This window comes from Salvelinus alpinus, chromosome 32 (genome assembly GCF_045679555.1).
Source record: "Salvelinus alpinus chromosome 32, SLU_Salpinus.1, whole genome shotgun sequence".
Lineage (NCBI taxonomy): Eukaryota > Metazoa > Chordata > Actinopteri > Salmoniformes > Salmonidae > Salvelinus > Salvelinus alpinus.
The window spans coordinates 14703238-14727998 of record NC_092117.1 but is presented as its reverse complement, the minus strand read 5'-3'; the positions used below and the strand labels follow the sequence as shown (position 1 = coordinate 14727998).

The window sequence follows — 24761 nt, the reverse complement described above, 5'->3', positions numbered from 1 at the left end:
CACCCTCTGGGTGCTTAGATTACATGCTACATGTCACAGAGCCCTAAGCTCTGAGCTCAGATCAACAGCATCAAATGTGAGCAGTATATTGTTGTACAGCAGTATGGTATCTCAATGGCATGCTAAAATACATCAACAAGAAATTACCACAAAAATACCTTCTAAAGTTTCTCCTCAACTAAATACCTTGTACAACCTGTCTTCAACCAAATTACCTTCCAAAACCTCTCTGTAACCAAACGTCTTCTCCAACCAGAGCGAGACATCCAGGGCTGATTGGTTAGCCTCACAGGGGCAGTGATGTACAGAACCGTGCAACATGGCTCCTTACATGAAGAGTCTGCTGCCCTGTGCTTCCACACCTCTAAGAGGATATGAATCAATGAATGGATTAGTTGTCTGTTGTTAGGTGGTAATCAGGCATCCCTACTCTCCAAAGGGACACCCAATGATTCCTCCACAGCTTAACCCCAAACAGCCAACGAGATGCCAGATAACAGGAAGTCAGGGAATATGAGGCTCAGGCTGCATCTCATTCCACAGATAATTCCTCCCTTCTATACCACCTTAGTCACTCCCCCTGTCCAGATCTGATAGGAGCAGATAGGTGGAAGCAATATGGCGGAAACTAGGTATTGACACCTATTTAGTAATATCTAGTACTATTGTATATGTGAATGTGAGTGAATGAAGTCAGATGGGAGGGAAGTGAAAACATTTCTGGAATGAAAAGCAGCCTTGCTTAAATCTGTATCACTATTCTATAATGCCATCCATACCACAAGTGAAACACGTAGTAGGGAAATAAGAGGGAAAGAAGCTTGTTCTGAAAATGTCCATTCAAATTTAACAGAATGACTTCCTATAAGAAACAAATAAGCCTCAACGGAGCAGGAAAGGGTCATATATTATTGTATTTTCATGTTTGACTTGTTTCCTACACTTGATTGATTGTTTGGATTTGGACTGCAAAGTCACTTGCCCAAGGCATCCCACTGGGCACAGACATCAGTTCAATGTCTAGTTTTGATTGACATTTTGTTGAGTTTTCAACTAACGTGAATTAAATGTGAAATCAACAAAAAAATTCACCATGTCATTGTATTTATGTTAAAAGTTGGGTGAAAATTAGACGAAATGAACTTTTGCAAATCCAATCCAGTTTTACACTTTAATTCAACGTCATTACATAGATGGGTTGAATTTACGTGGAAACAACATTGACTCAACCATTTTGTCCCCTGTGGGACGGTGCTTGTTTGTAAATAAAATGTTTTATCGAACAAAATCATTGCTCAGTGTCCTTTGTGGATTCAAAACCATAGCAGTTTTTTAAACCAAACAATTCTATTTTTCACAGCACTGCGAGGATTTTCCTAATCCTACATGGGTCCCATACGATCGGCCTTGGGTGCAGAATGTCTATCATTCTTTTGCCTCTGATAAATGTTCATATTCCAAGAAAGTGTTTCATGTCTCTTTCTGTGAGTCACTGATTGACAGCAGGTCATCTCTTTGTTTTCCAGGAAACTTTACCATTTAGACAACTCTCTACACAACATTAAAACACTTCAATGGTCATGCTATGTGAGTATAGGTGCATTTGGGCTAAAGAAAAGCACTGCACAGTACTAAGAAAAATAGCTATTTCAACACAAATAGTTGCTTCATATAGCAAGTTTAAGACCACTAAAGAAATATGGAACAGTTTGCTATTATTTATTATTATCAGGAGGATAGGATGAATCCGCTAAAGTAACCTCAATACAAACACACATCTCTACAATCCCAACAACAACCACCATCACCTGACCACCACTGTATTGATGCAAACACCTCAATCCAACCATGTCTCTGAGCTGGCTGAGGTTGCTGGCTGAGGTCATAATAACAACTGATAACACAATAACAAACCCATATGTACGCATTGAAATAGACTAGGGCGAGGATTCAACGCAAGGTGCGTTATACAACCAACAATGCAGCTTTTAAAGGCATTTACCGCACGAAACGGCTGATGCCTGGAGCCGAAATGGACACCACGGCAGATGTACCCAAACAGACCTATTTTTTATTGTGGCACGGCATCAGTGAGATCAAACCTAGAATGTTATGTTCTCTATATATAGAATTAGTCCCCTGCGCCAACAGGATGGAGCTAGCATGCCATGTTTTTTTAATTCACAAAGCTGTTAATTTTATTCTATTCAAACAGACCCCATTTCAAAGGAAACAAGCACTATTTGTAAGAGCTTGTTGCACTGTTAAGAGATTAATGGGCATTTCACAGTAGTAGCTGGTCACCAGGAAGTTAATGTTTAATTTTCAGTAACTTACTGTCAGCTAGTTGCAAGTGGGTTATTGATCAATTTGCCTAATGTTGTCATCTGAAAATTCCAGTTACAGTACAGTAAATTACTGGAAGTTAATGTACATTTAACAATAACTTGCTGTTTGCCAGTTAGGTAACACTAAATTCCCAGCAACTTTCTGGGAATGGTGCAGGATAGTTCAATGGGCTTTGGAACATTCTTAGCACATTTAAGGAACTTGACAAAAAAAAAAAATCTTGGTATTTCATTACTTTAACAGAATATTTCTTAAAAGTTCATACATGGTTAGATTTATGGCTCTATTAAATCAGATCCGCTTTAGCCAACATCCGCATAGCGGTTGTTTTGACACTGTCGGAGGTGGAACTGCGTTAGATTGTAGAACTGGAAATGGGACAAATGAGGTGATCAACCTTCATCAACATATCGATAAAACCACTACAACGGGTACAACACTTCCACTAACGGTTGGCACAGAAACAACATGTTTTAGACCATGCCCCAAATACGCTAATGAGCCCCGCCAGCATATTGCCCCCACCGTAGAAAATGTACTATAAAAATAGATTGTTAACACAAATACTTTAAAAGATACTGAACAGCCAATGCCATGTGAGTTCTTATGTATAACTTTGACCTTTTCATACCCCAGGGAACAACGCTGTTGCTAAACTATACTCTTATTTTGAGAGTGTGTGAAAATATGTTAAAGGTAATAAATATGTACCTGGTGCCACTGCAGAAATACTGACGCACTCCCCGCCTATAGGTTGCAAGTTCAAATCCACAGAGCATTCATGCACACTTTGTGTCCTTGAGCACTACTATTTTTACGTTGGTGTAATCAGATAGTCACACAATTATTGACTTGATTTTGGGAAACTTTTAGCAAAGTGCAGAAATGCATTGTTGCCAATAAGTCTGTGGCCAATCTCCATCACACCCACAGATATGGTGGTGTCGCATGACATTTCCGGTTGCTGGCAACCAGGAGGTTGTGAGTTCAAGTCCCAGGAGATGTTGAGTCCCAAGTGTGCTCACAGTACACCATTTTACAAGATTGTACAGCATGTCAAATTATAATAGCTTACCGGCTACTGAGTTGCCGCAAAAATACAGCCAATATAATTTACAAGAGTGTATTGTAATGAGAAAACAGCAGCATACTGTCATTTTACAGCAATACCACTTTCACGTTCTTGTATACAGTATATACTTTATTTTTCTCTTGTATTATCACTGACCTGGTGGCGCAGCAGGACATTCAAGTAGTTACCAACCAATAGGTTGTGAGCCAAAATCCTAAGTCTGATAACGGTGCAGTTAACTGTAAGTTAGCGTAAAACAACGGTACCAAAGATTACAATAAGTATTTGTTACCGTAAAATGACTACAGTAGCATTATTGGTACTGTAAATCAATTATAGTAACAGTATTGGATACCGTAAAATACCGTACGGTAACATACTGCACCTTTTTTTCTTGCAGGTAACTGGCTGCCAGTAAGTTACCGTAAAAACAACAGGACATTTTTACAGTGTAGAATCCTGACTTAAACCCAAACCTCAGCTTTTAGAAGGAAGCATCAGTCAGCAGAATGACTCTCTGCTGTACATTCTGTTCTGTCCACACAGTTCAGAGTCAGACAGAAACAACAATCATCACCTGTCAACTGGAAAAGACAAAGGATCTGAATAAGGAAAAGTTCTATATACTTCTTTGGAGAATGTGTAATTAACAGTTACAGTCCAAAAATAATGAGCCCAAGCCAAAATATGATGATCCCTCCCTCTTCCTAGATAATCCCCAAGCCAAATCTCTGCTTTAACCTTTTGTTTCTCAGTATTAGAATTCTGCTGCCTTTTATTACATGGTTCCATCTGCCGTATAAAGCATAGGAAAATACAAAGAATTATCAGCTACTTACACATGTTATTTGACAAATATGATATGACATTACAGTCACATTCTGCATCAGCTTTACCAGCAGTAGGGTCCACTACTCCTCAATATCCATATGAGAAGAACGGATACCCTGATGCATTTGAAGTTTCCTCACTCATGCTGGTTTGAATAGAGCCGTGCATTGTTGGGATCAGTTCTGCCTTGTTGGGATCAGTTCTGCATGACTTGTACTGTCCCCTCAACAATAAGCAAGTGTTTCTGCCTGGGGTTTGCACGCACGCACACACCACCAGTGTCACTAGCCAGACCACTAGTGTCACTAGCTCAGCATCAAAGAACCACTCTCTTCCTCTGCTCTGACAGACAACTGTAACACAGAGATGCGAGAGCACATTGCCCTGTTGACCTCTGGCAAAAACAAAACACAGCACCCTTCAACCCCAAGTCAGACAACAATACAAGCAGTCTCTTAGCCACCAACAACAAATAGATAGTACATACAGAGAGCAGAGTAAGATGTACAACAACAACAAGGTTTTACATAAGCCTTTTCTGTCTGTTTCAAAATGCTCTGTTAACAGTGCAACAAGCATCTCAGTCATTGTCTTTAACATATTATAAACACTGAAAATGTCCTAATACATCAATGTGCAGTCTTACCACCAAAAGGCATGGCAACAATGTCAGCCTTTAGTAAGTCCAGGGCAAAGATCATTCTTCCCAAAGGCTACACAATCTTAGATATAGTCGACCAGACCAGTGCTCCATCCTGCTTCTGGCTGCAGTAGAGTCCCATGGTAGAGTGCAGTACGGTACCCTGGTCCTCCTCCTGTTTGTAAACACAGCCTGCAGCAGTGTAACACAGCCCCCATGTGACCTCACACGCCAGAAAATCAAAGGAGCTCTGCTCAGAAAACCAACACCCCCCCCAATACCGCACGTACACATACATCCACACACTTTGACACCGATTGCACAGGCCCACACACACGCACACACACATCAAAAAGGAGAGAAAAACACAGCAGACATGGATAAGGTATGGCATCCAGACCTGGAGTATTTGAACAGAGCCCATGCAGCAGACAGTCAGGGCACACACAGAGGATGAGGAAAGGGCAGATGTTGTTGTAGACACACATGGCTAGAGCCTTGCTCAATGATTTGGCAGGAAGAGAGCAACAGCTGCCCACCACAGCCGTTTGCTGTTAGGCGTGAGAGAGAGAGAGACACACAGACAGAGAGAGAGAGAGTTTGTGTATGCACGCCCCAGCCAGTCAAATGTCTCTTCTGATCACTGAGCAGATAATGGCCTGAATAGTGGCCTGCAGCCTTACTAATCCTACCTACAGCAGCCCTAATGAGTGACACTAAATGCCTGCTGACATCACCTATAGAGTACAGGGTTTTTAATTGACATCACCTACAGTGCATTCGGAAAGTATTCAGTCCCCTTGACTTTTTCCAAATGTTGTTACGTTACAGCCTTATTCTAAAATGATTAAATCATTTTGATTTAATCATGATTAAATCAACAACAAAAATTCCTCATCAATCTACACACAATACCCCATAATGACAAAGCGAAAACAGGTTATTAGAATTGTTTGCAAATGTATAAAAAAACAGAAACAGAAATACTTTATTTACATAAGTATTCAGAACCTTTGCTATGAGACTCAAAATTGAGTTCAGGTGCATCCTTGTTTCCATTGATCATCCTTGAGATGTTTCTACAACTTGATTGGAGTCCACCTGTGGTAAATTCAATTGATTTGACATGTTTTGGAAAGACACACACCTGTCTATATAAGGTCCCACAGTTGACAGTGCATGTCAGATTAAAAATCAAGCCATGAGGTGGAAGGAATTGTCCGTAGAGCTCCGAGACAGGATTGTGTCGAGGCACAGATTTTTTAAAATTGTTTTATTTCACCTTTATTTAACCAGGTAGGCTAGTTGAGAACAAGTTCTCATTTGCAACTGCGACCTGGCCAAGATAAAGCATAGCAATTCGACACATACAACAACACAGAGTTACACAGGGAATAAACAAAACATACAATCAATAATACAGTAGAACAAAAGAAAACAAAAAGTCTATATACAGTGAGTGCAAATGAGGTACGTCTGGGGAAGATCTGGGGAAGTGTACCAAAAAATGTCTGCAGCATTGAAGGTCCCCAATAACACAGTGGCCTCCATCAATCTTAAATGGGAGAGCCACCAAGACTCTTCCTAGAGCTGGTCGCCCGGCCAAACTGAGCAATCGGGGGAGAAGGGCCTTGGTAAGGGAGGTTACCAAGAACCCAATGGTCACTCTGACAGAGCTCCGGAGTTCCTCTGTGGAAATGGATGGACGCCACTCTTCAGTAAAAGGCACATGACAGCCCGCTTGGAGTTTTATAAAAGGCACCTAAAGGACTCTCAGAACATGCGAAGCAAGATTCTCTGGTCTGATGAAACCAAGATTGAACACTTTGGCCTGAATGCCAAGCATCACGTCTGGAGGAAACCTGGCACCATCCCTATGGTGAAGCATGATGGTGGCAGCATCATGCTGTTGGGATGTTTTTCAGCGCCAGGGACTGGGAGACTATTCAGGATCGAGGGAAAGATGAACGGAGCAAAGTACAGAGAGTACAGTGGGGTGGCAGGTAGCCTAGTTGTTAGAGCGTTGGACTAGTAACCTAAAGGTTGCAAGATCGAATCCCTGAGCTGACAAGGTAAAAATCTGTCGTTCTGCCCCTGAACAAGGCAATTAACCCACTGTTCCTAGGCCATCATTGAAAATAAGAATTTGTTCTTAACTGACTTGCCTAGTTAAATAAAGGTAAAATATATATTTTTTTAAATTGAATACCTGATCCAGAGTGCTCAGGACCTGGGGCGAAGGTTCACCTTCCAACAGGACAACAACCCTAAGCACACAGTGACAAGTCTCTGAATGTCTGTGAGTGGCCCAGCCAGAGCACGGACTTGAACCTGATCGAACATCTCTGGAGAAACCTGAAAACAGCTGTGCAGCGATGCTCCCCATCCAACCTGACAGAGCTTGAGAGGATCTGCAAGGAAGAATGGGAGAAACTCCCCAAATACAGGTGTGCCAAGCTTGTAGCGTCATACCTAAGAAGACTCCAGGCTGTAATCGCTACCTAAGGTGCTTCAACAAAGTACTGAGTAAAGGGTCTAAATACTTATGTAAATGTGATATCAGTATTTTATTTTTAATACATTTGCAAACACTTCTAAACACCTGTTTTTGCTTCATCATGATGGGTTGTTGTGTGTAGATTGATGAGGGGGGAAAACTATTTCATCCATTTTAGAATAAGGCTGTAATGTAACAAAATGTGGAAAAAGTCAAGGGGTCTGAATACTTTCCGAAAGCACTGTACACAGGATAGGGTTTTCAATTGACATCACCTATATAGAATGGGGGTTTTAAATGACATCGCCTATACAGGATGGGTTTTTTAATTGACATCACTTATAGAGGATGGGGTTTTAACTGACCTCACTTATAGAGGATGGGGTTTTAACTGACATCACCTATAGAGGATGGGGTTTTAACTGACCTCACTTATAGAGGATGGGATTTTAACTGACATCACCAACAGAGGATGGGGTTTTAACTGACATCACCTATAGAGGATGGGGTTTTAACTGACCTCACTTATAGAGGATGGGGTTTTAACTGACATCACCTATAGAGGATGGGGTATTAATTGACATCACCAACAGAGGATGGGGTTTTAATTGACATCACTTATAGAGGATGGGGTATTAATTGACATCACTTATAGAGGATGGGGTATTAATTGACATCACTTATAGAGGATGGGGTTTTAATTGACATCACTTATAGAGGATGGGGTTTTAATTGACATCACTTATAGAGGATGGGGTTTTAATTGACATCACTTATAGAGGATGGGGTTTTAATTGACATCACTTATAGAGGATGGGGTATTAATTGACATCACTTATAGAGGATGGGGTTTTAATTGACATCACTTATAGAGGATGGGGTTTTAATTGACATCACTTATAGAGGATGGGGTTTTAATTGACATCACTTATAGAGGATGGGGTTTTAATTGACATCACTTATAGAGGATGGGGTTTTAATTGACATCACTTATAGAGGATGGGGTTTTAATTTACATCACTTATAGAGGATGGGGTTTTAACTGACATCACCTATAGAGGATGGGGTTTTAACTGACCTCACTTATAGAGGATGGGGTTTTAACTGACATCACCTACAGAGGATGGGGTTTTAACTGACATCACCTATAGAGGATGGGGTATTAATTGACATCACTTATAGAGGATGGGGTTTTAATTGACATCACTTATAGAGGATGGGGTTTTAATTGACATCACTTATAGAGGATGGGGTTTTAACTGACATCACCTACAGAGGATGGGGTCTTAACTGACATCACCTATAGAGGATGGGGTTTTAACTGACATCACCTATAGAGGATGGGGTATTAATTGACATCACTTATAGAGGATGGGGTTTTAATTGACATCACTTATAGAGGATGGGGTTTTAATTGACATCACTTATAGAGGATGGGGTTTTAATTGACATCACTTATAGAGGATGGGGTATTAATTGACATCACTTATAGAGGATGGGGTATTAATTGACATCACTTATAGAGGATGGGGTATTAATTGACATCACTTATAGAGGATGGGGTTTTAACTGACATCACATATAGAGGATGGGGTTTTAACTGACCTCACTTATAGAGGATGGGGTTTTAACTGACATCACCTACAGAGGATGGGGTTTTAACTGACATCACCTATAGAGGATGGGGTATTAACTGACATCACCTATAGAGGATGGGGTTTTAACTGACCTCACTTATAGAGGATGGGGTTTTAACTGACATCACCTACAGAGGATGGGGTTTTAACTGACATCACCTATAGAGGATGGGGTTTTAATTGACATCACTTATAGAGGATGGGGTTTTAATTGACATCACTTATAGAGGATGGGGTTTTAATTGACATCACTTATAGAGGATGGGGTTTTAATTGACATCACTTATAGAGGATGGGGTTTTAATTGACATCACTTATAGAGGATGGGGTTTTAATTGACATCACCAACAGAGGACGGTGTTTTAATTGACATCATTAACACTTCAATGGTCATTACTGGCAATCCATCAGCTAGTCACACTGCTACAGTATATGAATGTGGGCGCATTTGGGCTGAGGATTAGCACTGCAGTACAAAAAAAAAGTATATTTCAACACAAAGGGTGTCTTCATATAGCAGGTTTAAGACCACTATAGAAATATGGAACAGTTTGCCATTATTTATTATTTTCAGAAGGATATGATTAATCCTCTAAAGTAACCTCATTACACACACACATCTCTCCAATCCCTCCTTGACAACAACCACCATCACCATCGCCTGACCACCACTGTATTGATCCAAACACCTCAACCCAACCATGTCTCTGAAGTGGCTGAGGTCATAATAACAACACAATAACAAACCCATATGTACACATTGAAATACACTATCGGGATGTTTCAATGTAATGTGTGTTATAGCGCCGCACGTTATGGTAAATGATGCGCATGTCTGCCCAACTTAAATTACCTTAAATAATTGTTTATATAGTTGATATAGTATAAAAACACGCTTTGCATTAACTCTGGACTAAGGGAGATTCCACGCCAAGATAGCCTGAAAATATTGTTCTTGCAATTCTCACATATAAACTTCATTGGGAGAAAGGATGTTTGACATGCTTTTTACATTTGTATCACACATTTAATTTTTTTCATGATGAAAGTGGCAATTTTAGGACCTTTTTAGACCTAAACATGTCTCCTGTAAGACCCTATGATCCGTGGTACCGTACAGGACACAGACGACATCTTGGTATCATTATACTCCTCAAAGTGTGCGCTAACATACGAAGTATGTCTAGATTCTGAAGGAAAAAAATTGCAATAATTTAAAAACATTACAAATATGAACATCTCAAGAAAAACGTTTTAATTTTAAACAGATATTAATATTTAAAACGTTGAATAAATGAATAAAATTGTATTTCAGAATCTAGACATACTCCATAAGTTAGAGCACACTATAAGTAGTATACCAAGATGTTGTCTGTATCATGTATGGTACCACGGACCATAGGGTCTAAAATGCCCGCTTACATCCTGATTTTCAGAAAGATGGTTTGTGATACACATGTAAAAAGCATGTCAAACATCCTTTCTCCCAATTACTTTTCTATGTGAGAATTGCCAGAACAATCTGAAATACCTCAATTATTTCGGACTATCCTGGCGTGGAATCGCCCCTAAGAGATCTGAGAAGTTCAAAGGGTTCATTATGCAAATGTTCCAACAGAATACAGAGAGAAAAGACACTAAAGCCCTGTTAATACCTGGTTCTAACATCTGTTCTTTGTCCTGATCTTGTCCACACTCTGATTGTGCCCTAATTTTTTAGACTGGTGTATACAATTAAAAGAAACATTGTGATCTGTGAATTAATCAGGCAGGGTCTGTTGAAGAGGGCTCTCTTGTTGCAGGTATGCATTGTGGGAGCGAGGAAGCGTCAGGTGGATGTCATTTCAATGAAGTGCGCCCCTTCTTATCTCAGGCAACGTCATTCCCTTGGTATCGGGGTCTACATTCTGAGCATAGCGCACGCTCAGCTTGACTTCTCAGCTTGAGCGGATTCTAACAGGGCTCAAACATTAACTAATGCTCAACCCACATACATGCTCAAATGGAGTCATATTATAGCAGCCAATTAAGATAATCCATAAAGAAAACCCCACCATGTTGAAAGCATAAACCTTTGCAGAGTCCTCCAACTTCTCCGCACCTTGCTAACCACCATCACAATGTTTCGCCAGATTACACTGACATAATGTCACTTTGACAGTGCAAGAACGTTCAAACTTTGTCAGAAAAGCAGAGGGACAAATAGGTACTGAAAACAGTCACAAAGCAAAAAGTTTATGGTTATGTTGGGGTCTGGCTACAACCAGACCCCAAAACCAATACAGGCTGCTGAGGGGAGGACGGCTCATAGTAATGGCTGGAATGGAGTCAATGGAATGGTATCAACCGCATGGAAATCACGTTTTAATACCACTCCATTGACTCCATTCCAGACATTATTATGAACCGTCCTCCACTCAGCAGCCTCAACTGCCCAAAACAAAGTGAAGAGCTTGTGTTAGAGCTGAAGATGTAACTTTTGTTTAGCACGGCCTCACCTACCTCAGGAAGAACAGTCAGGTCCTACCAGTAGATGACTTGGATCCACCACCTTCCACACATGGCCTCTGATTGGGAGACTCAAATCCACCTAAAGAGCATGGCCTGCTCCTACTCATACTCATTCACTGGAAACACCAGCATACTGCTCCAGTACTGTGTATCTTCTCTGGTATTTTCTGTGGCTGACCCACTTCTATTGTACCTCTCGCTGTCCCCTCTCTCTCTCTCCACGTAAAGCGCAGCAGCTCACTCCTGCTAGACCGCTGATTGTTTGTCTAAATGGCAAGTAGACTTCCTCCTATTCTTTCCCAACTTAGTTTTCCTGCCTCTACCTGACTGTTTCCCTGGGCTGGACTAAAAATAGGGCCAACACAAGGTAAAGTGGAAAAGAGGAGGGCAGGAAATGTGTCACAATACCTTAAAGAGGAGGGGGTTGTTGTCGTTCTCTCTTTCACCAAATCAATCTCTCTCTCAAGGATTGCGGTCACTCCACCAAAGACACTAATTTAAACCAAGTGAAAATATCCAGAGATACATCAGAGAACTAACCCTGGCTAACAGATGTCTGCTTTCACTCAAAGCGACGGGGCTGAAACTATTTGGCCCTCAGCAATAGAATCCCAATCAATTCCCCTTCTCTGGAGCAGCAAAGAGAGAGTTAGCATGTACCAGACACTTAGGGAGTCCATCCGTGTTCAGTCAACTTCAGTGTATGTGTGTGTGTGCGTGTGTGTGCGCGCGCATGCGTGAGAATGCTGCAAACCCAGCCCCCTCTGACGCTGCACACATCGTTTTGTCTTCTCCAGAGTCTAAAAACTAAAAACTAAACAAAAACAATGACTGCATATCCTGTCGCTTGGGCGTGCAAGTAACAAGCAACAATGGACCATGGGCTTCTACAGAACATCCGCGCCCATTAACACTGCATTACCACTTCTCAGGAGAAGTCTTCCTTTCAATGTCTGCTCTCATATGAAGATGTTACTCTTACTCCAATGATACTGGTGACATATGGTATGCAGCCTTTTGACATAAAGAGACAATATTGAGGCAATGTGTGACTTTTCCACACTAGCATCCATTCATATATGGAGAAAAAAAGATGTTGGTAGCAATTTCAACTACTCCAAGAAGAGTGTACCGATGGCTATGGTTTTCTTGGGACTAGAAATCTTGATAAAATGATTACTAATGATTCAGGTCTTTGCCCTCCAATGCAGTTAGTCTGGTCCAACAGAATATCATTCCTTAAATCAAAAAAGTTGCAACATTGTCTATATGACAAATAGATTTGTCTCAGTTTTGGATTTGCGCAACACTTATGGTGAATGGTTTGTTGACATTTTCAAAATGTTTCCAACAACAATGTTGTCATCTGTCCTCCCTTTCCCATCTCATTCTGTATTCTGAATCAGTATAAGTTCTTCTTGTTTTGGAAAGCATTGTGGTACTGTAGGTCCCACTGTTTTGTCACGCAGTTCACTTCATCTATTATGTAAGATCTTTGACTTACAAGGGTATGATTCATGCATGCAAGTCTTCATTCTGTATTTGGTCCTCTTGTCAATAGAAGTCAATGCTTCAAACTCGCTCATTTTTAGAGCGTTTCACAAACAAACAGAAAACAAAACAGTTATGTGCTTCCAGCAACGGGGAGTTTGCTTACTGATCCAGAACAATTGTCTCAGATAGAGGAGGTGGACGACATACAGTAGAATATGTTGCATTGTGGGAAATCTGGTTATTCCACATGAGTTGTTGTGAGCAGTTACCTGTAAACAGAGGCGCTTACACATGGGCCGCTGGGGTCTGCGGTGGGGCATCAGGACATGGGGGGGGGGGGGGGGGGGGGGGCACAGCACATGGACCCTCTGATGGTTGCTAAGTGCTTTCTGCTGTTACACCGACGTCATACGTCTGTTATTAAGGAAAGCGGTGGTGGTAGGGGGCAGTGGATGGGATATTTCTCCCTTTCTCCTCTAATCAAATGGTGGCAGAACTGGAACGTGCACAAACATACTCCTAGAAAAGGGATTCTCAACCAGGGGGGCCCGGACTCTAGCGGGCGTCAATTAATTTCCAAGTGGTATTCATGGACAAGCAGGGAAGAAAACTGAAATAAAAAAAGTTTGTGGAAGAGCCCTGTCTGACTGAACAATTACACATAAAACGATAAATGTAAAGTAAAATAGTATATAGGTCAGAGGCCAGTCAAACTGGACATCAGCAAGTACAAAGAGAGTGTGCAAAGCCACAACTCCAAGCTACCTGTCTACTAAGCATTAACATTCTTATTCCTTATAGCATGTTCTTAATACTGTCCAGGAAGTATAGTACTACTCACACATCCTTTAACCCAGCCTTCCAGAGTAACAGACCACTCCCCTGACCGCCTCAAATGTACTACCTACACTGCTCCCAACTGGCCTCTTCTGCACAAAACAGAGCCCTCACCATCACAAACCTGTCTTTCACGTGGTCGTTCTCTCCCTCTATCATACTCTCTTTCGGCACAGTCAGTGAAACACAGACACCCCTTTAAGTGTGGAGCAAGTGAGCACTGCCAATCCACACACACACACACACACACACACACACACACACACACACACACACACACACACACACACACACACACACACACACACACACACACACACACACACACACACACACACACACACACACACACACACACACACACACACACACACTCGAGGAGGCTGGTGGGAGGAGCAAAATGAGGACGAGTTCATTGTAATGGCTGGAATTGATAAATGGAACGGTGTCAAACACATGGAAACCACACGTTTGACGCCGTTCCATTTATTCCATTACAATGAGCCGGTCCTCCTATAGCTACTCCCACCAGCCTCCTCTGGTGTGTGTATTTGTGTGTGTGTGTGTGTGTGTGTTAGTGACGTGCGGTGAGGCCGGTGGCACACACACACACACACTATAAATAACCCCAGAGTTTAATGGAAACAAGAGCCCCGGCCCATGGCCGCTCTGCAAAAAACAATCTGTGTAGCCTTGCTGGAGAAAGAGATTCAGATAGTGTTTAATAGTCACATGTACAGGGTTGCAGGTGTGATTGCAGGGTACAGTGCAAATCTTAGGCTTTGAGCTCCAACATGCAGGACTAAGTGAAATAAAATAATGAAAATGTTTTTTTTTAAATGATATAAATATAACTATGTACAACTGTAGCAGTGATGAATAAATACAGTTGAAGTCGGAAGTTTACATACACCTTAGCCAAATACATTTAAACTCAGTTTTTCACAATTCTTGACATTCAATCCTAGTAAAAATTCCCTGTTTTAGGTCAGTTAGGATCACCACTTTATTTAAGAATGTGAAATGTGAGAATAATAGTAGAGAGATAATTATTTATTTCAGCTTTAATTTCTTTCATCACATTCCCAGTGGGTCAGAAGTTTACATACACTCAATTAGTATTTGGTAGCATTGCCTTTAAATTGTTTAACTTGGGTCAAATGTTTCAGGTAGCCTTCCACAAGCTTCCCACAATAAGTTGGGTGAATTTTGGCCCATTCCTCCTGACAGAGCTGGTGTAACTGAGTCAGGTTTGTAGGCCTCCTTGCTCGCACACGCTTTTTCAGTTCTGCCCACAAATTTTCAATAGGATTGAGGTCAGGGCTTTGTGATGGCCACTCCAATACCTTGACTTTGTTATCCTTAAGCCATTTTGCCACAACTTTGGAAGTATGCTTGGGGTCATTGTCCATTTGGAAGACCCATTTGCAAACAAGCTTTAACTTCCTGACTGATGTTGTTTCAATATATCTATCTATAATTTTCCTCCTCATGATGGCATCTATTTTGTGAAGTGCACCAGTCCCTCCTGCAGCAAAGCACCCCCACAACATGATGCTGCCACCCCCGTGCTTCACGGTTGGGATGGTGTTCTTCGGCTTGCTAGCCCTCCCCCTTTTTCCTCCAAACATAACGATGGTCATTATGACCAAACAGTTCTATTTTTTATTTATTTTTCATCACACCAGAGGACATTTCCCAAAAATGTACAATCTTTGTCCCCATGTGCAGTTACAAACCATAGTCTGGCTTTTTTATGGCGGTTTTGGAGCAGTGGCTTCTTCCTTGCTGAGCGGCCTTTCAGGTTATGTCGATATAGGACTCGTTTTACTGTGGACATAGATACTTTTGTACCCGTTTCCTCCAGCATCTTCACAAGGTTCTTTGCTGTTGTTCTGGGATTGATTTGCGCTTTCCACACTAAAGTACGTTCATCTCTAGGAGACAGAAAGCATCTCCTTCCTGAGCGGTATGACGGCTGCGTGGTCCCATGGTGTTAATACTTGCGTACTATTGTTTTTACAGATGAACGTGGTACCTTCAGGCATTTGGAAATTGCTCCCAAGAATGAACCAGACTTGTGGAGGACTACCATTTTTTTGGTAGGTCTGGCTGATTTCTTTTGATTTGCCCATGATGTCAAGCAAAGAGGCACTGAGTTTTAAGGTAGGCCTTGAAATGCATCCACAGGTACACCTCCAATTGACTCAAATTATGTCAATTAGCCTATCATAAGCTTCTAAAGCCATGACATCATGTTTTGGAATTTTCCAAGCTGTTTAAAGGCACAGTCAACTTAGTGTATGTAAACCTCTGACCCACTGGAATTGTGATACAGTGAATTATAAGTGAAATTATCTGTCTGTAAACAAATGTTGGAAAAATTACTTGTGTCATGCACAAAGTAGATGTCCTAACCGACTTGCCAAAACTATAGTTTGTTAACAAGAAATTTGTGGACTGGTTGAAAAACAAGTTTTAATGACTTCAACCTAAGTGTATGTAAACTTCTGACTTCAACTGTACATGTCCATTTGGGTGGAGGCAGAGTAAAGACTGTTTAGGGGATGTGGGGGAATGACCATAAGGGGAGCCTGACCATTGAGTGAAATAAAAACAATAAATATTGTAATGAAAAAAGTTATAATATACATATTAGCAACTGCAACAGTGACGAATGTCGTCGGGGTGGGGGCAGAGTAAAAGTCTGTTGGGGGGGGGGGGGGGGGCAGCAGGAGAAAGAATGTCCATAGGGTGAGCAGCAGGTAAGTGAGAGTTGAGGGGGGTGGGGGACTCCATAGGGGGAGCAACAGGTAAGTGAGAGTTGAGGGGGGTGGGGGAGTCCATAGGGTGAGCAGCAGGTAAGTGAGAGTTGAGGGGGGTGGGGGAGTCCATAGGGTGAGCAGCAGGTAAGTGAGAGTTGAGGGGGGTGGGGGACTCCATAGGGTGAGCAGCAGGTAAGTGAGAGTTGAGGGGGGTGGGGGACTCCATAGGGTGAGCAGCAGGTAAGTGAGAGTTGAGGGGGGTGAGGGAGTCCATAGGGGGAGTAGCAGGTAAGTGAGAGTTGAGGGGGGTGGGGGAGTCCATAGGGTGAGCAGCAGGTAAGTGAGAGTTGAGGGGGGTGGGGGAGTCCATAGGGTGAGCAGCAGGTAAGTGAGAGTTGAGGGGGGTGGGGGAGTCCATAGGGTGAGCAGCAGGTAAGTGAGAGTTGAGGGGGGTGGGGGAGTCCATAGGGGGAACAGCAGGTAAGTGAGAGTTGAGGGGGGTGGGGGAGTCCATAGGGTGAGCAGCAGGTAAGTGAGAGTTGAGGGGGGTGGGGGAGTCCATAGGGTGAGCAGCAGGTAAGTGAGAGTTGAGGGGGGTGGGGGAGTCCATAGGGGGAGTAGCAGGGGGGAGGGGGAGCAGGTAGCTGACTAGCGGTGACTATTCAGCAGTCTGATGGTCTGAGGGTAGAAACTATTGGCCAGTCTTTCAGTTTTTGCCATGATGCTCCTGTACTGCCCGTGTCTGAGTGATTGAAGCAGGGAGAACAGGGCATGGCTTGGATGGCTGGGGTCGCTGGTGATGTTCTTGGCCTTCCTGCGACACCTGGTGTTGTAGGTGTCCTGTAGGGCAGGCAGTGTGCACCCAATGGTGTGTTCGGCTGCACGTATCACCCTCTGAAGAGCCTTGCGACAGTATGGTCTTGATTGTGCTCCTGTAGAACACTGAGTGCCCTCAGGTAATGGCCGAAGAGTAGCTGTCGTGCCTTCTTCACTACGGTGTCTGTGTGGTTAGACCATTTCAGCTTCTCTGACATGTGTGCACCGAGGAATTTGAAGTTATTGACCGTCTCCACAGGCAGCCTCAGTTGATGAGGATGGGGGCGTGTCCAGCCTGGTTTCTCCTGAAATCCACAATCAACTCCTTTGTTTTGCTAACGTTGAGGGAGGGGTTGTTTACCTGGCATCACGCCGTCAGAGTGCCTACCTCTTCCTTGTAGGCTGTCTCGTCGTTGTTGGTGATTTGTATTTATATTTATTATGGATCCCCATTAGCGGCTCCCAAGACAGCAGCTACTTTTCCTGTGGTCCGGCAAAATTAAGGCAGTGATACCATTTTAAAAACATTACAATACATTTCACAACACATTGAGTGTGTACCCTCAGACCCCTACTCTACTGCCACATATCTACAACACAAAATCCATGTGTGTGTATGTTATCGTGTGTGTATGCATGTGTCTGTGCCTATGTTAGTGTTGCTTCACAGTCCACGCTGTTCCCTAAGGTGAGTTGATGTGGAATAGAGTTCCATGTAGTCATGGCTCTGTGTAGTACTGTGCGCCTCCTATAGTCTGTTATGGACTTTGGGACTGTGAAGAGACCTCTGGTGGCATTTCTTGTGGGGTATGCATGGAGGTTTAGTACGGACAGACTTCTCCCCACTTAGCTACTGTTGTATCAATATGTTTTGACCATGACAGTTTTGACAATATGTTTTGACATGATTCATTAAAAGATTTAGTTGAGGTTTAGGGTTTAGTGAATGATTTGTCCCAAATACAATGCTTTTAGTTTTAGAAATATTTAACTTAACTTATTCCTTTACATCCATTCTGAAACTAATCGCAGATCTTTGTTGAGTGTTGCAGTAATTTCAGTCGCTGTAGTAGCTGACGTGTATAGTGTTGAGTCATCCGCATACATAGACACACTGGCTTTACTCAAAACCAGTGGCATGTCGTTAGTAAAGATTTAAAAAAGTAAGGGGCCTACTACTGTTGTGTAGTCAGCAAACTTGATGATGGAGTTAGTACTGTGTGAGGCCACGCAGTCGTGGGTATACAGGGAATACAGGAGGGGACTGAGGACGCACCCTTGTGGGGTCCCCTTGTTGAGGATCAGTGTCGAGGAGGTAATGTTGCCTACCTTCACCACCTGGGGGCGGCCGTCAGGAAGTCCAGGACCCAGTTGCATAGGGAGGAGTTCAGGCCCAGGGCTGTGAGCTTTGTAATGAGCTTATAGGGCACTATGGTAATGAAGGCCGAGCTGTAGTCGATGAACAGCATCCTCATATATGCATTCATTTGCGGACAACGGCGATTGCGTTGTCCGTGGATCTGTCAGGGTGGTAGGCGAATTGGAGAGCGACGAGTGTGTCGGGGAGGGAGGAGGTGATATGGTCTTTGACTTGCCTCTTGAAGCCCTTCATGGGGCTCCCGAGTGGCGCAGCGGTCTAAGGCACTGCATCTCAGGGCAAGATGCATCACTGCAGTCCCTGGTTCGAATCCAGACTACATTACATCCAGCTGTGATTGGGAATCCCATAGAGCGGCGCACAAATGGCTCAGCGTCGTCCGGGTTTGGCCCGGGGTAGGTCGTCATTGTTAATAAGAATTTGTTCTTAACTGACTAGCCTAGTACAACAGCCGGCTGGTCTGCAATGCTCTGAGGGCACGGTTAGATATGCCGTCTGGGCCGGCAGCCTTGTGAGGGTTAACACGTTTGAATGACTTACATACGTCCTCAGTGGAGACTGAGTGTTTAGCCCACGTTGTCATCGGGGGCTCTCTGCAGCTCAGGGTCATTGTGCTCGAATCTTGAGAAAAAGGTGTTTAACTCGTCTGGTATGGTGACGTAGGTGACCGTGATGTGGCTGGCTTTCATTTGGTAATCCGTGATCGTTAAGAGCCCCTGCCACATACACCTTGTGTCCGATCTGCCAAATTGCTCCTCCACTTTGTCCCTATACTTGTCTTTCGCCATCTCAAGTCATATTTGTACTGTATAACCAAACAGTACACTAGCCAATCACCTTGCCCTGTTTACAAGCAACATCTCTCTCTTTCAGAGGGAGGGAAAGGGAAAGAGTGAGATAATAATGAGAGAGAGATAGAGAGAGGAGAGGATTGTGTTTGTGTAAGAGAGAGGGCAGGGGAGGAGAGAAAAATAAAGGTGGGGAAAGGAGGAGGGTTAGGAGGAGGAGAGAACTCTCCCATGGTAGTGATTTATCTCTCCCTCTTAGTCGCCTGCAGTGCTGGCCATAATTAACATCAGTTGGGAGATGCAGGTGGAGCAGATAGTGGCAGTGGTGATGAGAGAGCGAGAGAGGAAATGAAGAGAAGGAAGAGAGGAGAACCTGTTAGTAAAGGTTAATTATTGAAAAGTTGTATTAACAGGCTGTCTATCCCAGGCTGCTATCTGACTGGGACCTGACAGTCAAAAGTTTGGACACGCCTACTCATTCAAGGGTTTTTCTTTATTTTTACTATTTTCTACATTGTAGAATAATAGTGAAGACATCAAAACTATGAAATAACACATATGGAATTATGTAGTAAACAAAAAAGTGTTAAACAAATAAAAATATATTTTATATTTGAGATTCTTCAAAGTACCCACCCTTTGCAGTGATGGCAAAACCGATTCAAAATGTACGAATCGCCAGATCATTAATGTTTTTACTCATATTGTTTCATTCAGAAAATACCTTGTTTGTTGTGACAGAATTAATGCGTATTTTATGCATGTAACTGTGTATGACTGTCAGATAATTGTGTGCACGCCGCACAGTACGGGAGACAGTGTCACGCCCTGACCTTAGAGAACCCCTATAAGTTCAGGTCTTGCGGCCGGCACCTTTGGGGGGGGGGGGTACTGTCACGCCCTGACCTTAGAGATCCTTTTTATGTCTCTATTTGGTTTGGTCAGGGTGTGATTTGGGGTGGGTATTCTATGTTCTTTAGTTCTATTATTTGTATTTCTATGTTTTGGCCGGGTAGGGTTCTCAATCAGGGACAGCTGTCTATCGTTGTCTCTGATTGAGAACCATACTTAGGTAGCCCTTTTTCCCCACCTGTCTTTGTGGGAGGTTAACTTTGTTTGTGGCACATAGCCCTTTAGCTTCACGGTTGTTTTGGATTGTTTATTGTTTTTGTCGGCGTCATAATAAATAAAGGAATATGTACGCTCACCACGCTGCACCTTGGTCCTCTTCATTCAACGGCCGTGACAGAACTTCCCACCACAAACGGACCAAGCAGCGTGGTAAGGAGGACTGGACATGGGAAGAGATCCTGGCCGGAAGGGGTCGCCTGCTGTGGGAGCAGGTGGAAGCATTGAGGAAGACGGAGGCAGCGGGTAAAGGGGCCCAGCGTTACGAGGGAACACGGCTAGCAAGGAAGCCCGAGGGGCACACGAGGAGATTGGCTGAGTCATGTTGGAGACCTGAGCCAACTCCTCGTGCTTACCGTGGCGAGCGTCGTACTGGTCAGGCACCGTGTTATGCGGTGGAGCGCACAGCGTTCACAGCCCGGTGCGCTACATCCCAGCTCCCCGCATCTGCCGGGCTAGGGTGAGCATCCAGCCAGAACGGGTTGTGCCAGCTCTAAGCTCGAGACCTCCAGTGCCCCTCCACAGCCCAGTGTATCCGGGGCCTCTGCCAAGGACAAAGCCTCCTGTATGTCTCTCCAGCCTGGTGAGTCCTGTGCCTGCTGCCAGAACCAGGCCTCCTGTATGTCTCCCCAGCCTGGTGAGCCCTGTGGCAGCTCCACGTACCAGACTGCCCATACGTCTCCTCACTCCAGTGATGATCCATGGCAAGAAGCCTCCAGTGGTGATCCATGGCACGAAGCCTCCAGTGATGATCCATGGCAAGAAGCCTCCAGTGATGATCCATGGCACGAAGCCTCCAGCGACGTTCTCCAGTCCGGAGCCTCCAGCAACGGTCTCCAGTCCGGAGCCTCCAGCGACAGTGCCCAGTCCGGGGCCCGCAACGAGGGTGCCCAGTCCGGGGCCCGCAACGAGGGTGCTCAGTCCGCGGCCCGCAACGAGGGTGCCCAGTCCGGGGCCCGCAACAAGGGTGCCCAGTCCGGGGCCCGCAACGAGGGTGCCCAGTCCGGAGCCAGCTACGAGGGTCCCCAGTCCGGGGCCCGCGACGAGGGTCCCCGCACCAGAGGTGCCACCAAAGTGGGGTGAGCCACCACCGCGGATAGATGCCCACCCAGACCCTCCTCTATAGGTTCAGGTCTTGCGGCCGGAGTCCGCACCTTTGGGGGGGGGGGGGTACTGTCACGCCCTGACCTTTCCTACCTGTCTTTGTGGGAAGTTAACTTTGTTTGTGGCACATAGCCCTTTAGCTTCACGGTTGTTTTGGATTGTTTATTGTTATTGTCGGCGTCATAATAAATAAAGGAATATGTATGCTTACCACGCTGCACCTTGGTCTCCTCCTTTTGACGGCCGTGACAGACAGCCTCTCATACAAATGAGAGGTAGGCCTATCGCTGTTCTAGGCTATTCATACATCTGCTCGGCAACTTCAGCATTCAGATGCTTGTAAAATGACAGTTGCAATGTCAAATCATAGGCTTTAATAGTTGAGCGACAGCCAATGTAATTTGCTGGGTTTACTGTTACTAGTTGGGTGTATTCATGGATGCCAAGGGAAAGCCAGCCTGCCCCAAATATTTGACCAATAAATACATTAACATTTAAAATGTATCTTTCCTCTCTGTGTTTTCATAATTTTCCATTAATTCGCAAGTGGCTGAATCTCACCGGATAAATCACCCAAGCGAGGGAACAGCGCGACTGTCTCATATGTGTAGCACATGTATCTGATGCTGTCTGGACCAAAATGTTGCCGCCGTAGCATTTGATTGATTGATGCCAGCAAGCATTTGACCTGCCTTGATAATAATTAGCCAATCAGCGTTGAGCTGAGCACAACTGTGGGTTGTCCCGGTGCAGCAAAACACCCTCCCAAGGGAGGGCAGTTTGGATTTGGCTTCAGACCAATCAAATCCCTTCCTTTGTAAAACGTAATTTTCTGAAAAACGATTCTGTTTCCAGTCTGCTTGTGTTGATGTCCTGCACAAGCTAGCTTGCTAAATTGTCCCTTTTTTAAGCCATGGATGTAGATGGGGATTTTGGACTTGTGGTTTTGACTTAATTCTCTGTACAGGCCAATCATTATAATGCTGTAAATCATAAATGAATATGTGGTGCTGGCCTGAGACGATTAAAGTTCAATATTTAGCCTAGATGTAGTCTAGTAGGCTCACATTAACTAGCTAGCTAGCTAACTTAACCGGTTCATTGTTTCCCATGCGAGGAACTCAAGCTAGCAAGCATTTTAGCTAGGTAGCATATGACAACAAAAACTAAAAGTGTACTGTATGACAGAGCTATAGACCGTTTGCCAACATGAAAAAGAGGAGGATGGCATTGGCGTTCAACTAGTCTACAAGTAGGGTGTTTTACTTGCGCATGCACCAACACATCAGTGCCATGGACAGCCACATGATATTTAGCAACATTGATTGGAATACATTTTTTGGGTATCTTTAAGTTTGTTTTCAGTGTATTAAACTAAGCACAATATAGGGCTGTTGATTTGATTTTTAAATGTTGAAGTTTAAATAGCGGCCTTATTGTATATCACGGTGGCGTATGAACGAATGGGTTATAGAGCAAACAATGCAATTATCACAACCTAAGTTGTAATATGGCTTTTTTACTGGCTTGGCTTGCTCAGTGATTTTACCCTAGCACCGCTACTGATTGTTACCATAACCAAATGTATTCAATCAATCAGATTTTATGTTGATGGTTCAGGTTCAACATAAATACTTATCAAATCAAAATCAAATTTTATTTGTCACATACTGTAACGACTCTCGTCGTTGGTTGAAGGAGAGGAGGACCAAATCGCAGCGTGGTATGTATCCATATTTATTTGAATACTTCTTTTAAGACGAACAAAACAATAAACAAAACGAAACCCAACGACGCTACAGTCCTGAACTTGAGAATATATAAAACACAAATAACACACGAACAGGAACAATCACCCACAAACAAACAGTGAGAACAGCCTACCTTAATATGGTTCCCAATCAGAGACAACGTAAAACACCTGCCTCTGAGAACCATATCAGGCCAATTAGACAACCCTAAACCAATGAAACACATAACATAGAATATACCCACCCAGCTCACGTCCTGACCAACTAAACAAAGACTAAACAAAGGAAGTAAGGTCAGGAACGTGACAGTACCACCCCCCCCCCCCACACCCCCCCAAGGTGCGGACTCCGGCCGCAAAACCTGAACCTATAGGGGAGGGTCTGGGTGGGCATCTGTCCACGGTGCTGGACGTGGCGCTGGACGTGGCCCCCACCCCACAATAGTTAATCCCCGCTTCCGTGGCCTCCTCAGAATGGCGACCCTCCAAAATAACCCCACTGTACTGATGGACGCCTCTGGACAGAGGGGCAGCTCCGGACTGAGGGGCAGCTCCGGACTGAGGGGCAGCTCCGGACTGAGGGGCAGCTCCGGACTGAGGGGCAGCTACGGACTGAGGGGCAGCTACGGACTGAGGGGCAGCTCCGGACTGAAGGGCAGCTCCGGACTGGAGGGCAGCTCCGGACTGAAGGGCAGCTCCGGACTGAAGGGCAGCTCCGGACTGAAGGGCAGCTCCGGACTGAAGGGCAGCTCCGGACTGAGGGGGTATTCCGGCATTGCCGGCGTGACAGGTAGCTCTGGCAGCTCCTGGCTGGCTGGCGGCTCTGGCAGCTCCTGGCTGGCTGGCGGCTCTGGCAGTTCCTGGCAGGCTGGCGGCTCTGACCGGTCCTGGCTGGCTGGCGGCTCTGACCGGTCCTGGCTGATTGACGGCTCTGACAGCTCCTGGCTGGCTGACGGCTCTGGCTCCTCCTGACTGGCGGGCGGCTCTGGCTGCTCCTGACTGGCGGGCGGCTCTGGCTGCTCCTGACTGGCGGGCGGCTCTGGCGGCTCCTGACTGACGGACGGCTCTGGCGGCTCCTGACTGACGGACGGCTCTAGCGGCTCCTGACTGACGGCTCTGAAGGCTCAGGACAGACGGGCGGCTTTGAAGGCTCAGGACAGACGG

General features: G+C 44.4%; 2 protein-coding genes across 4 annotated transcripts in view; both read right to left on the bottom strand.

Moving 5' to 3' along the window:
- rasgrp3 (RAS guanyl releasing protein 3 (calcium and DAG-regulated)) overlaps nucleotides 1-24761 on the bottom strand; it is a 55529-nt gene that overhangs the window by 26415 nt on the left and 4353 nt on the right. The window contains exon 1 of one of the 3 annotated variants that reach the window (XM_071379987.1): nucleotides 11529-12201. The exons of the other annotated variants lie outside the window; for them this stretch is intronic. The gene's annotated coding sequence lies outside the window, so the exon portion shown is untranslated. Of the gene's footprint in view, nucleotides 1-11528; nucleotides 12202-24761 lie in introns of those variants that run through there. 3 annotated transcript variants of the gene reach the window in all.
- On the bottom strand, nucleotides 16524-17243 carry LOC139562176 (uncharacterized). Its single transcript, XM_071379571.1, has one exon. The coding sequence runs from the start codon at nucleotides 17241-17243 to the stop codon at nucleotides 16524-16526; it is 720 nt and encodes a 239-aa protein (XP_071235672.1).

Coding starts and splice junctions, on each gene's coding strand:
- LOC139562176 (XM_071379571.1), bottom strand. CDS start 17,243: ATGGACTCCCCCACCCCCCTCAACTCTCACTTACCTGCTGCTCACCCT.